The following is a 14,748-nucleotide window of genomic DNA, read 5'->3' on the forward strand; positions in this document are numbered from 1 at the left end:
TTGACTTCATGGACCTACATTGAAAATGACTCCCTTTCATTGTTTCTTTTTTGTCTGATTGAACCAGTGTCTGATATATGTGCTATGCCAGCAACCTAAATGAACATATTTGTACCTTTGCACAATGTTAGCATTTATGGAATAACAAGGTTTAACAGTTTCAATGGCAAAAATCCATCATAAAATTTACTTGTGCCTACGTTGGTAGCTTGGCTGAGGTAAATGCAAGGTTTTTTTTATTCTAGTCTTTTAAAGATTTTATTTATTTATTTGTTTGTTTGTTTGTTTATTTGTTATTGTTTTTTCTTTTCAAGACCGGGTTTCTCTATGTAAAAGTCCTGGCTGTCCTGGAACTCACTGTGTAGACCAGGCTGGCCTTGAACTCACAGAGATTCCCCTGCCTCTGCTTCCTGGGTGCTGGGATTAAAGGCATGCTCTCCCACTGCTGGGCTGATTTATTTTTAATTGTGTGCACGGGTATGTGCATGTGTGAGTGCAGGTGCCCCTGGAAGTCAGAAGAAGATGTCAGATCCCTTGGAACTGGAGTTACATGTGGTTATGGGGCTGCCTGATATGAGTGTTGGAAGCCATTGGGTCCTTTGCAAGAACAACAAGTGCTCTTTACTGCTGAGCTCTTTCTCCATGTCCCTTTATGCCAATCTTAATTACTGATATTAATTCTCATATCATATATGAGAATTAATATATCTGCATACCTCCATATGTATATATGGTTTACAGAAGGAATACAAGTTGAAGAGGCTACAGCAAAGTTGAAGAGGTGATATATATTTCTCTAAAGCTGTTTTGGCCAATGGATAGGCAGGATGGAACCAGCCAGGAAGTATAGGCAGGGCTACAGGACTAGGAGAATTCTGGGAAGAGGAACACAGAGAGTTAGTTGAGGGAGAGACACCATGTAGCTGCCCAAAGCAAGAGGTTTGGGCATCACCCATAAGCCAAGACCATGTGGAGATACACAGATTAATAGAAATGGGTTAATAAGAGAGAGCTAGCCAATAAGAAATATGAGCCATAGGCCAAACAGTTTATAATTAAATATAAACCTCTGTGTGTTTATTTGGGACTGAACAGCTTTGGGACCAGACAGAAACTTCCATCCACAAGGAAGTTTCAGAGTAGGCTGAAGAAGTCTGTATAGATAAGTTAATGAAACAGACCAGTGCCAAGTTTAAGCCGCTGGTGGAGCTACTGGAATCAGCATTGGGAGTGAAGCTTCAGAATTCGGCCGAGAGGTGAAAAGATCGAACTAGGTCCAGAGCAGGAAACAAAGCAGGAGGTGGGTCAGAAGCTGATCCAGGTCTAGATGAGTGAACATGTAGATGGGAAAGCATCTGAGTAGGAAACATCCACAGTGAAGGACCAAGAGGAGTCCGGGAGTCCTTGGCCTTTGATGAACACACTGGGTATCAGATGATAGGTTGGTATGGAGACATGCCATTGCAGTATTAGATGCCCATCACTTTATAGGATCTAAGTGAGGGAATTATGCTTTCCACAATCTGGTATGTCTGATAACTTCTTAGTTTGGTTTCCTGACATGGTTTTAATACAACTATGTGCCCCCACAGTTTTAAGTTTCCTCAATAAACTTATAGGAGGGCTGTCTCTCTTTCTGTTTCCCAGAATAAGTCATGTATCAGTCTGTACTGAATGGTTTAAGCCTAAAAGATGATGCAGTTTATGGATCCACCCAGGAGCTGCAGTCATCCTTCTTCAAAATGGAGTTAAAAGCTGCTTGTAAAATGACAGCACACAGCCTGTAAAACCAGTTGATACAATATGAATAACATAGAGTAGGTTATATTCTGATCTCAACACTGGGTTTCATTATCATGTAGTTCAGGTTGGTCTGGATTTCTGAATGTAGCTGAGGCAGGTTTTGAAGTCCTGATCTGCCTGACTTCACCTCAGTGTGTGCCAGCACACATGGCTTCTGTTTCATTGTTTTGTTTCGCATTCATGAACTTCCTTTAGAGTGGAGGTTAGTTGTGTGTCTCCTAAGTCTAGGAGTATGGTGAAATCACTCAGTGGGCAAAAGCACTTCCCACTAATCTTGATGACTTGAGCTTGATCCTGAGCCCCACATGGTTGAAGGAGAGAACTGCCTCTCACAAATTGTCCTCTGACCTAAACACTCTCTCTCTCTCTCTCTCTCTCTCTCTCTCTCTCTCTCTCTCTCTAAGAATTAAAAAAATAAACAGCCTGGCAGAGGCAGGAGGATCTCTGTGAGTTTGAGACCGGCCTGATCTACAGAGTGAGTTCCAGGACAGCCAGGACCTGATACACAGAGAAACCCTATTTTGAAAAACCAATAAAAAACCAACAAAAGGTTTCTGTCCCTCCAATAAAATAGTCCAGGCTGTCCTGGAACTCACTTTGTAGATCAGGCTGACCTCAAACTCACAGAGGTCTACCTTGAAGTCACAGAGATCTTCCTGCCTCTACCTCCTAAGTGCTTGGAATAAAAGCATATGCCATTACAGCCTGGCTAGAATCTTTACCTTCTGAGACCTCTCCATGGCCCTGAATTTTATGAAGCATAAACATAGCACCAAAGGTTATTTTTTATGGAGACATAAAACCTACAGCATATAAATCATCTGTTAGTATACAATTTGCTGCTTTCATTGTACTCACAAGAGTTGTCCAGCCATCACTAGAGTATCCACAAAGTGATGATGTTCTATTATCATTAGTGTCAATTTTAGATCATTTTAATTACCTCCAATAGAAATTTCTGTATTCTAGCTGGTATCACTTCTACTACCTCACTGATTGACTTTTTTTTTTGTTTTTTTTGTTTTTTTTTGAGACAGAGTTTCTCTGTGGCTTTGGAGGCTGTTCTGGAACTAGCTCTTGTAGACCAGGCTGGTCTTGAACTCACAGAGATCCGACTGCCTTTGCCTCCCAAGCGCTGGGATTAAAGGGGTGCACCACCACTGCCCAACTTGATTCACTTTTTAAAAATTTACCTATTCTAGCATTTCAATGTAAATGGAACCACATGAAATAAGATCTTTTATATTTGGCTTCTATCACTAAACACCACTTTCAAGTTTCATTCATGCTATAGCATGTATCAGTATTTCCTTTCTTATAATGGCTATACAATAGTTCATTGTGTGGTTGTACCACAGCTTAAAAAATCTCTTTACAAGCTTATGGGCTGTTCTTTTTTTTTTTGCAGATTTTTTTAAAATTTGAATTAGAAACAAGATGGTTTTACATGACAATTCCAGTTCCCTTCTCCCTCCTGTCCTCCCCTACCACCCCCTCCCAACTAAAACCCTACCTATCACATATCCTTTCTGCTTTATGGGCTGTTTTTACTCAATGATTCATGACATCTGATTGCTTTAATTTTATTTATTTATTAATTTTTGACACAGGGACTACTAACTAATATAGCCTAGGCTGGCCTCAAACTCACTGTGTAGTCAAGGATGAATTTGATCCTTCTGTCTTCCCCTTCCCTTTTGAGCCACCACTCCCAGTTTATGCAGGGCTGGAGATCACACTCCAGGAATTTGCTCTACCAACTGAGCCACATCCTAAGTTCCTGATGGCCTTAATTTAAGTTGGGCTTCTTTCTTTTACAAAAGCAGGTGGTATATGCACCTGTGGTCTTTAGCAAGTGTAAAGTTTTGCCTTCCTACCTGATAAGACTAGCTTCACACGAGGCTTTGGCAATGGTTGTAAGTGATGACAACTCTCTCCATTATTCTATTGAATGTCTTATTAACAAACAAACAAAGGCTTCTAACATTGTACAGGCTTTTGACTCTCTAGTCGGCATATTTATTTTGTAGGATCTTATTTTTTCACAAGCTGGGACATTAATTCTGTAGGCTTCTTTTCTAGTTACCACAGTTTTGCAAGGTTGGTATGAGCAAAATACATTTGCCTATGCTACCTGTAAAAATGATTTACCTTTTGGAGCTAGGCATAGTGGCACACACCTTTAATCTTAGCTATTGGGAGGCAGAAGCAGGTGGATCTCTGAGTTGAGGCCAGCCTAATCTACATAGTGAGTTCCAGGACAGCCAGGGCTACACAGAGAAACCATATGTCAAAAACAAATAAAAAACCAACCATCAACAAACAAAATGATTTACCATTTTAATAGAAATTGTTTTTATGATATTCTTTTTTTAAAAATTTCAGTCTGATTTGTAAGCGTATATATACTTACAGTGCTTTGTACTAGGGAGAAGCAGGAAAGTAAAGAACTCTTTAATAAAAGATTGCCCTCCAGTAGAACAAAGCCTAAATACTTTTCTATTGAGGGACAATTCCTGTTTTTCTTACATCACTTGTTAATCCAATAAGGGTTGTGAAAACTGAATTCACTCTTTATGAGTTGGACAATGGTACCGGTAGTCATCATTTACTTTGTTTATAAGAATTGTATTCACAGGAGCTTGTTTTTGTTCTGTGTCCTATTGTTCTGTATCCTGTGTGAATGTGTCCTCTGAGATTGTTTGTTTTGTTTCAAGGGCTTCAGGAGATGAGAATGTACTTCAGTTGATAGAATGCTTGCCTATGGTATGTGAAACCCGGAGTTCTATCCCCTGCGTTGAATGAGCAGGGCCTCCTGGTGGTGATATATACTTGTAATGCCAGCACTCAGGAGGTAGAGGCAAGAGGCAAAAAATATTTAAGGTCACGACAGGCAGTGGTGGCCCCACGACTTTAATCCTAGCACTCTGGGGGCCAGATCTTTGAGTTTGAGGTCATACACAGCCACATAGCAAGTTTGGGGCCTGCCTGTCTCAAAGTAGGGCAAGGTCCTTTAAATAAAAGGGCTAATGATAGTGTGTGTAGAATTGTCAAAGTTGGCTTACAGGGTTATTAAATATCAGCTGTTTTTCTAAATTGTTTATGACTCTAAGTTTGTATATCTGTGGTCTTTTCTGAACTTTATTATGCTTAATCTCTATTCTTTTATTGTAGCATAATTTCATGTATCTGGGTCTTGTGCCTTTTTTAGTGTTTAGTATGTGTATGCATGTACTTTTTAAATTAAATTTTTTATTTTTTGAGAATTTCATGCATGAGTGCTGAATTTACATCATTTCACCTCTCCCCAATCCAGCTTCTCCTTTGTATCCTCACTCCTCAAATTTGTGACATCTTCTTTGATTATTGTTGGTGTGTGTGTGTGTGTATGTAACCTACTGAGTACATTTACTGTTTACTTGTATGTACATGTGTTTAGGGCTGGCCACTTGGGATTGGATAACCTGTCAACAAACTTGTCTTAAAAAAAAATTGATCCACCTTTTCTCAGCAGCCATAGTACACACACACACACACACACACACACACACACACACACACACACACACACACACACACACACACAGTTTTTTGAGTCAGGGTCTCGTGTAGCCCATACTGGCCTGGAACTCACTATATAGGCAAAGACCTTGAACACTTAATCCTCCTGCCCCGCCTCTCAAATATGAGATCACTAGATCACTGTCTCCCCTGGCCCCAGTGATCTTGTTACTCAGGCTTGCTTTGAGCTCTTGGGCTCAAATAGTCTTCTTGCCTCAGTCTTCTGAATGCTGAGGACTCCAGTTGTGTACCAGTGTACCTGGCCCGGGGCATACAAAGTTTGAGTTAAGGAACCCTAATGTGCTGATTCATTTCCTGCTGATAACCATTGTAGATTGGTTCCAGCATTTTAAAATGCTGATTGGGACATCTCCACACAGGCTTTTCGTTCCCTTGAATGTTTTCTTAGGACAGGTTTCCAGGAGTTGGGTTATTAGGTTCAAGGCTGTGAACAGTTTATGACTGATAATTCTGCCAGATTGTTTGAAAGAAGGGTGAGTGAGTTCAGAATGACATTAGCTGTGCTGCTGTCCTGCAGTCCCTAGTTTCCTGCTCACATTATTAGTTTGCTTGCTCTGTTATTAAGAACTCTTAATTTCTGCCTTTGATTTTGCATTTTTTCATTGTCACATACCCCCCTTTCTTCCCCTCCAGTTCTTAGTTTGCTGGAGTGTAGACTGCTTAGGTCTTAGGTTTTGTTAGCAGGGAGAGGTCTTCCTGTCTGTCCCCAAGTCTATCACTCAAAGGACCAGGCATCATGCTGTACAGGTAGGCAATATAACTTTACTGATGGATACTGTGTAAGTATTCAGGCATCAGTACAGGCCTGCCCTTGGGGTTCTGACAGGATACGTCCTCAGTTGCAGCTACTAAGAGCACCACCTATGCACTATTCATTACATTCCCTTTAAAAAGGGCCCTGCCCACCTCCCATCTCTCTCTCTCTGCATCTCTGACTGTTTCTCTGTCTTCCCCCTCCCCCTGCCTCTTCTGCTGTTCCTGTCTTCAGAGGCTGGTCTACCTCCTCCCCTCCCCCTTTTTCTCATTACCTTTCCCATAATAAAAAAAAAACCCTCCATGGAAGGTCTGTTGTATGGTGTCCTTTTCTCTTGATTTTTTATAAATTACAACACACTGAAGTTTAGTTTTGTATCATTTTATGTGTCAAAATTTTTCCAACTATTTCAAATAAAGAAAGCAACCAGATGGATCATTGTTGTTGGGCTGGTCCTGAGGTTGGCTGAATTGTGATCTGAACAAGAAACAGCACATAGTAGGGAGAAGAGTGAAAGATGGCATTTCCTCACTTTCTGTTTGCCTGTTAACTATCCTATTAAGTGGGAGAGAATAAAGACCAGGCTATTTAATACAGCATCTCTAGTTTTTGGCAGAAGAAATGCCAAGCTTTAAAGCAAAAGAGCATGTGGGAGGTTGGGAGAGTCAGACCAGGTCTTGTGACACTGTCCATCTGTTGGCTTCTACCATTCTACTGAGAATACCTCCCTGGCCCTACAGTATCATTGTTAAAAAATTACTTTCTGAAATTTTTTTTTTCAGTAGAGGGGATTATACTTGAGCCTCAAGCAAGCATTTGCCATTGAACTACATCCCCAGTTCATTTTACTTTTTTCATTTTGAGATGGGGGTCTCATTAAATTGCCCAGGGTATCTTTAAATTCACCCTGTAGCTCAGGTATGCCTTGAACTTCTTGTTTGTTTGTTTGGTTTTTGAGACAGGGTTTCTCTGTGTAACAGTTCTGGCTGTCCTGGAACTTGCTCTGTAGACCAGCCTGGCCTTGAACTCACAGAGATCCAGCTGCCTCTGCCTCCTGAGTGCTGGGATTAAAGGTGTGCACCACCACCATCCAGCCTACTTTATTATTTTTAAACTATTTATTTACTTGTTTTCTGTGACTGTATATACCCATTTTCTTTCTTTAGCATCTAAGCACATTTTTAAGCACACTGTAACCTTTTCAGAGTTCTTTTTTCAGCCTGGACCTGACATTTTGTGCTTCTGCAGCCTTCTCAGAACACGAGAACCAAACCTTAAACTGCTAAGCAGTGGTTAGGACCCCAGTTTAACATACGGCCTAGTAGCTGGCTCTGGCTCCTTCAGGTCAGTGAGAATGGAGCCTCATGCTTTTGAACCCTAGCCTGGAGCTGGTCTATATCCCCAGCTCTGGAAAGTTTCTGGATCCACACTGTGGTAGGTGTTTCTACCTAGTCTCCCAACACTGAGTAGCACGCTACTGCTCATAAGTCCCATTCAAGTGCTCAGTAGCCCAGTAGCCTACTCAGAACTTTTTTTTTTGCTTACAAATAATGACACAGAGACGTATTATTAATTTTAAAAACTTGGCCGTAGCTTAAGCTTGTTCTCAAGTAGCTCCCGCCCCCACCCCCCCCACCCCCCTCTGTGGCTTTGGAGGCTTTCTGGAACTAGCTCTTGTAGTCCTGGCTGGTCTTGAACTCACAGAGATCTGCCTGCCTCTGTCTCCCGAGTGCTGGGATTAAAGGCTTGAGCCACCAGCGCCTGACATCAAGTAGCTCTTATAATTTAAATTAGCCCATTTATATTAATCTACGTTCTGTCATGTGGTGTTACCTTTATTTTGTTCCGTACCTCCTGTATCTTCTCTGGCTAATCCTACCCTTCTTCCTAGAGTTCCCTCTCTCCCTGGAAATCCCACCTATTCTCTTCCTGTCTAGCTACTGGCCATCAGTCAGAAGGTGCCTTGGCAAAGACATGCCTTTACAATGTAAACAAATATTCTGCAACAAATGGGAATCAATTGGGCTGGGGGTATAGCTCACTGGTGGAGTATTTGCCAATGGTGTATGATGCCCTGGTGAGCCTCTGTACCTAGGTGGGTGGGGGTGAGGCTGGCCTGAGGAGGGGGAAGCAAATAACCTTTGTGTCTTACAGGTTCTCTCTCTTCCCTCTACTCCTGTCTTCTCTCTTTCTTAGAAAAAGAGGCTCGAGGATATAATTCAGTGGTAGAATGCTTGCCTAACACACACACACACACACACACACACACACACACACACACACACACACACACACACACACACACACACACACACACGGCTCTATTCTAAGCACCAACAAACAAAATCCATGAATGATAACAAAGCACTGCAATGTAGGGTTAAAAGCAGGGATGACATGTTTAAATTGTGATGTTTTTTCCTTGAAACTTTGACACACTGGGCTGGAGAGGTGGCTTGATGGTTAAGAACACTGGCTGCTCTTTCAGAGGACATGGGTTATATTGCTAACACCCACATGGTGGCTCACAATCATCTGTAACTCCAGTTCCAGAAGATCAGATGCCCTTCTGGTATCCTTAGGCACAAGGCACTCAAATGGTTTACATTCAAATGCCTGATACATATGCAGGCAAAACATCTGTACATACACACACACACACACACACACACACACACACACACACACACACACACACACATTTCACATTAAAGCCAACCACAGAAACATAAAATTAGGGAAAAGGAAGCTGTTTAGATAGGGAAAGGGAAGCTATTTAGATAATGAAAACTGATGAGTTGTTTCATAAAAGTGGAAGGAATGACATTAAAGTTCAAAAGTAGCAAGGAAGGGAGAAATCTAGAAGCAGGCCCTAAATCTGTACTTTTGTTTTCTTTCTTTGTGGTGTTGGGGCTAGAGAGCAAACCTTGTGCATATGAGACAAGGGTTCTTTCTGAGATACACCCCTAGCCTGTGGGTTGTGGGGGGTGCCTTTCACTGTATAGGCCAGGCTTGTCTGGAATGCTCCTTCCTGCCTTCACCTCCAAGGGGCTGGGAATTCTAGGCATGTATTGCTATACTCAGCTCCTGAATGTGCAGCATTTCAGTTATTCCTGTCATACCCTAGGACCCAATGACCATTTTACATAGAACATAATCTTTGTCATCCAGGCCTCTTGTTAGAAAGCCACTGAGCCAGCTCTTGACCTCCACATGACATGGAATGGCTAGAACTTAAAGAGGAAAATTCCGAACACTCCTCAAAGCTAAAAGTCCCTTTTTGCTGATAGTCTCTAAATAAGGTCCCATGGGTTGTAGGATCAGTGTCTTTTGGGAGCAGGGGTCTCAGAAAATAAGATCCTGCCCTGGGCTCCTTATGAAAGTGGCTTTGGTTGGGCATAGTGACACATACCTTTAATTCCAGCACATGAGGCAGTACTCTTGACTGTCTTCAAGGACAGCCTAGCCTACAGAGTTCCAGAACAGTTGGGGCCACACAGAGAAACCTTAAGTTGAAAACCAATAAAGAACAATAAAAAGAAAGTTTCTTTGTCTACAAGGGAGGCTAAAAAGAAAGTTTCTTTGTCTACAAGGGAGGCACACAAGTGCCAAATCAGTATTAGAGGCCTTGAGAGATAGCTCATTTGGTAAAGTGCTAGGGGATCAGGTGTAGTGAGAAACAAAACAATGGACGAACAAGTGGATTTTATATGACAGGATAAATATAACCTGCTGAATCTGTATAATGTTACTTGTATGTGTGTTTCCAGGGCTCACTGTTTGGCACTGGACAGCCAATTGCTGAGCTCTTCCCTGGAGAAGACCACCTCTCCCACTCCCAGCTCTCCTCACTTCTTTGTAGGGTTGGGGCACTGTGGGCTTTGCCCCATGCAGTCTGACATGTTCACTGTTGTCATCCTTGTTCAACTCACATTTGGACAGTCATACAGTGAGGTTTTATGGGTACAATTTCTGATGTTACTATTTTAAAATTGAATTTTATGTGTATAAGTGCTCTTAACAGCTGAGTCATCTCACCAGCCACTAAGCTTATTCTTAACAGATGTTTAAAGATATCATCATGGGTTGCTTTTCTGAGTTTATTTCTAATCAATTTGTAAGCAATCAAGAAAGATTTTAATGCATAAAATAAAATTCAAACATCTGGATGTGGTGGCTTGAACCGATAATCCCAGATCCTTCAGAAACTGAGGCAGGAGAATCATAAATTCAAAGCCTGCGTGGGCTACAGAGCAAGTTTAAGGCAAACTCAGGGAACTTGGTGAGACCTTGTTTCAAAGTAAAGAATTTTTTCAAAAAAGTGAGACTGACAGTGACAGAGTAGCTCAGTCAATGATAAAGCACTTCCTTAGTGGATGCAAGGGCTTGGTTTTAATCTTCAGTACCAATAAATAGGTAAATTAATAACAAAATTTCCAGAAATGCATTATGTATGCATGTTTCATGTATTCATCACAGATCTATCACTACCTGCTGTGTGCTAAGTGTTGGTCTTAAGAATCAGACATATCCCTATCTTGTCTTTTACCACATAGGACTTATGTTCTATATCCTTTCTTTCTGTTTCTATTTCATCATCTTGAAATAACAACACTTACAGATTTGATTTCTTTACTGTTTTAATACTTGAGTTTATTTACTCCTCACAATGACCCTATAAAGTATGGATAATCATAATTCCCATTTCAAATATAGGGAAAACTGAGGCATTGATGCTAGATCATTTCTCAAGGCACACATCTGTTAAATGGTGTAAAGGGGTTTAAAGCCATTCAATTTGATTTCAGAGTCTCTGTCTCCTCCTCCTTCCCCCTTCCTGTCACCTGTGAGATAGACACCTTAGCAAATACTTAAGCTAGACTATCTTAAGCTAGATAATACTTCATAAACCATGCAGTTTCTGAAGTTTACACGGAGTTGGTATAATGCCTCCCTACTTTCCAACTATGTGTCAGTGTGCTGTTTCCCATTTTCCTTTGGTTTTTATGAACTAATAGTTTTTAGTACAAAGGTGATCCTAAATGACCTCCACCCTTTGGCAGTACAGCAGATAGAGCTCTCTCAAAGGTGCCTTTTGCCCCAACTCTCCCCACTTTTCTCTAAAACTATTTTTTGAGACAGGATTTCTCTGTGTAACAGCTCTGGCTGTCCCCGAACTCACTCTGTAAACCAGGCTGGCCTTGAACTCAGAGATTTGCCTGCCTCTGCCTCCAGAGTGCTGGATTAAAGGCATGCACCACCACCCATCACTATTATTCATTTCATCACCACACATTCTGTCTGTATCTGCAGAATTGCAAATAGAGGCTTGACTTTGGTCATCACTCACACAGAGGCATTTAATTGGTATTTTTTGTTCCAAGTTAAAAGCTCAAATGAAGTCACAAAGGCATTAATTTGGTCTTTCTCAGTTGAGACTTCCTATTTCAGCTTCATGATGTCTTTGAGAGTCTATAGATAATCTGTCTACTGAACAGAGCATGGCTCCTGATTCTGGTAGAGCTTGACAGCAACTCCAGCACTTTTTGTTCCTTAGATGTGTGCTGGGATCTGCACCATGAGGGCTAATGCTGTGGGGATAGTCACTGCTTTCTTAGTGTGTTCCAGTATTGTAACCTAATTGAATGGAATTTGCTGATGGAACTGGCCCTATTCATGTGGTCCTCTAGTCATTGAGCATCCATCTTGTAGGTTGCTGTGCCCAAGGTTTTGCTGGAGGTGCTTCTCTGAGCTATGGTGGTACAGCTACATGACTGTTTAAGTGCCTCCTTGCTTGATTTGCAGCCACACATTCCTGATTAAGAAGCATAGGTAAATGAGGTGATATTTAATCCACCAGTCTTCTGGTCTAAATGCTTAGCTTGTTTCCATCTGTTAAATAACACAACAGTGGATTTCTTTGTGGTTAAATCTTTGTCTTCATTTTACCCACCCACCCCCACCAAACCTCTGGCAGTACTAGGGAATCAATCCTAGAATCTGTCTCTGAGAGTTGTGGAGTATGTGTATGTGTTTATGCTTGTGTATGTGGACACGTATGTGCCAAACCATGTGCACATGTTTATATATGATTAAGTTTGTATGCACATATTATGCAACAGTGTACGTATAGAGGCCAGAGAACTTTTGACTTCCTGCTGGCTTTTGACTTTGTTGAGGAAGGTCTCTTGTTTCAGTTGTACTTAAGGTACCTGGCTGGAAAGCTTCCAGACAGTTCTCCTGCATTCACCCCCCCCCATCTTGCTGTAGGAATGATGGCATTACAGATGTACACCACATTTGGTTTTTTTACATGGGATTTGGGAACTGGACTTGGGTTGTCAGGTTTTTGAGGCAGATGCTTACATTTGCCGAGCCATCTCCCCAACCCAAACCCAGGAATTGTGCATGCCAAACTAGCACTCTACAACTCATACATGCCACCACTTAGCTACACTCCTAGTCCAGAAGTCAAATTTTAGGGTCAAACCATATTTCTAAGGTGGAATATGCAGTAATGTGCACAGTAGGTGTCTTAGTTAGGGTTTCTATTATGCAATGAAACACCATGACCAAAGCAAGTTGGGGAGGAAAGAATTTATTTGGCTTACACTTCAGCATTGCTGTTCATCACTGAAAGAAGTCAGGAAAGGAACTCAAACAGGGCAGGATCCCAGAGGCAGCTGCTAATGCAGAGACCATGGAGGGGAGCTGCTTACTGTCTTGCTTCCCATGGCTTGCTCAACCCACCTTCTTATAGAACCCAGGACTAGCAGCCCAGGGATGGCACCACCCATCATGGGCTGGGCCATCCTCACTGATCACTAAATGAAAAAAATGCCTTACAGCTGGATCTCAAGGAGGCATTTCCTCAGCTGAGGCTCCTCCTTCTGATGACTCTAGCTTGTGTCAGGTTGGTTGACACACAAAACCAGCCAGCACAGTAGATAAGAAAATATGCTGGTGATTCTGGGCATGTGACTCAGTTGGTATAGTGGTTCACTTGTATGCACAAATCCCTGGGTTTGATCCCCAGTACCTCATAAAAATTGGGCATAGGGGCTGGGAGATGGCTCATGGGTACAGTGCTTGCCTTGTAAGTGTGAGGATCTGTGTTACAATCCTCTGAGCATGTAAAGAGCTTGGCATGGCGGGTGTGCTTTGTAATCTTAGCACTGGGTAGGCAGGGACAAGAGGGTTGCTGCAGGATTTTCTACTGGAAGACAAGAAAATCTAAATTGTTCCTTGGAGTAGGCTCCTTTCCATGACTCTGTTAGAGATCACAGAGTTTTCCTCTACACTCTTGCCATGGATGTGCTTCTGAAGTTCATCACTCAGTGTTAATTCCATTCTTATGTCTTCACAGGGAAGCTTTATGGTGATGTTCCTTATATAGAAGAAAGACACAGACATCGGTATGAGGTATGCCTTTCATCTGAATTGTTGAGGGATGTGGATACTTGGTGCAATGAACCCCAGCGATTGTAAGTAGGCCCTTTGGGAAAAGTGTCCAGCTTCGTAATACCTGTAGGCAAGGCTGCTAAATTTCCCTAGCATCTCTCACTTTCAGAGAAAACTGTTGTGATAACAGAGTAAATGATGTCAGGGTATCACAGAACCTGAATGCAGCAGATAAAGCAGAAAGACTTCTCTAGACCTGTAACTGGACATTTCTCTCCTGCCTGCCAATTCCCGAATAACCACACAGAGGCTGAATATTAATTACAAATGGTTTGACCTAGTAGCTCAGGCTTATTATTAACTAGCTCTTACAACTAAATGAACCCATTTCTATTAGTCTGTGAGGCTCATAGCTTGTTACCTCACATCTTGCTTCCCCATGGCTGCTGGCATCTTCTGACTCTGCCCTTCTTCTCCCTTTATCTCTGCTTGGATTTTCTGCCTGGCTCTATACTGCCTTGGTATTGGCCAAATCAGCTTCTTTATTAACCAGTGGTAATAAAACATATTCACCGGATTCCGAAAGACATCCCATATCATAGACCAAAAACAAGCTTACCATTCCTCCTTAACCTCTGCCTCTTGTTTCTCAGGTTTGAGAAAGATAGATAACCTTCAACAAGGAGCCAAATCCTTCCAGCACAGGAATGAGTTTCTGGATCTTGTATGGTGGATTGTAGCTTTCAGGAACCTTTTCTGAAAGCTCACATTGAGCTTGAGGCTTAGTGCCCCATGACTAAGAGGAGTTAACTGCTGAGATTGCAACAGGCAAAGCATGGCATGTGGAACTGTGAATGGTCCTTCTGGGATTAGTCAGTCAATCATGTTGTGTTTGGCTTTGAGGAATATGAATCTCTGCTTGTTCTTTATTCAAACCAATTTGAACAGTAAGGGCATTTATTAGCTCAGGTCACAGGCAAATTAGAAACACGGTACAACCAGCACTTCTCTTGTCTCCATGGTTCATTTGGCCTCCCTTTTCTGTGAATCTGGTTTGCCCAGAGTGTTCTCTCTCTCATTATAGGATGGTTGCCAGCAGCAACTGAAGTATCGTGGAACTTTTCTTCAGTCTGATTAGGTCACCTTTTTGTTTGTCTGTTAGTTTTGCTTTTTTGAGACAAAATCTTCTTACCATGTAACTCTGCCTG

The 14,748-nt window shown here is 41.9% G+C and overlaps 1 protein-coding gene across 2 annotated transcripts in view; it reads left to right on the forward strand.

Annotated features, from left to right (window-relative positions):
• The window catches only part of Ctps2 (CTP synthase 2), a 124,552-nt gene that overhangs the window by 79,572 nt on the left and 30,232 nt on the right, over positions 1 to 14,748 (forward strand). For both annotated transcript variants that reach the window (XM_027432733.2, XM_027432732.2), the window contains one exon: positions 13,506 to 13,561. In XM_027432733.2, the coding sequence (XP_027288534.1) occupies positions 13,506 to 13,561 (56 nt within the window). The remainder of the gene's footprint in view (positions 1 to 13,505; positions 13,562 to 14,748) is intronic.

This window comes from Cricetulus griseus, chromosome X (assembly GCF_003668045.3).
Source record: "Cricetulus griseus strain 17A/GY chromosome X, alternate assembly CriGri-PICRH-1.0, whole genome shotgun sequence".
Lineage (NCBI taxonomy): Eukaryota > Metazoa > Chordata > Mammalia > Rodentia > Cricetidae > Cricetulus > Cricetulus griseus.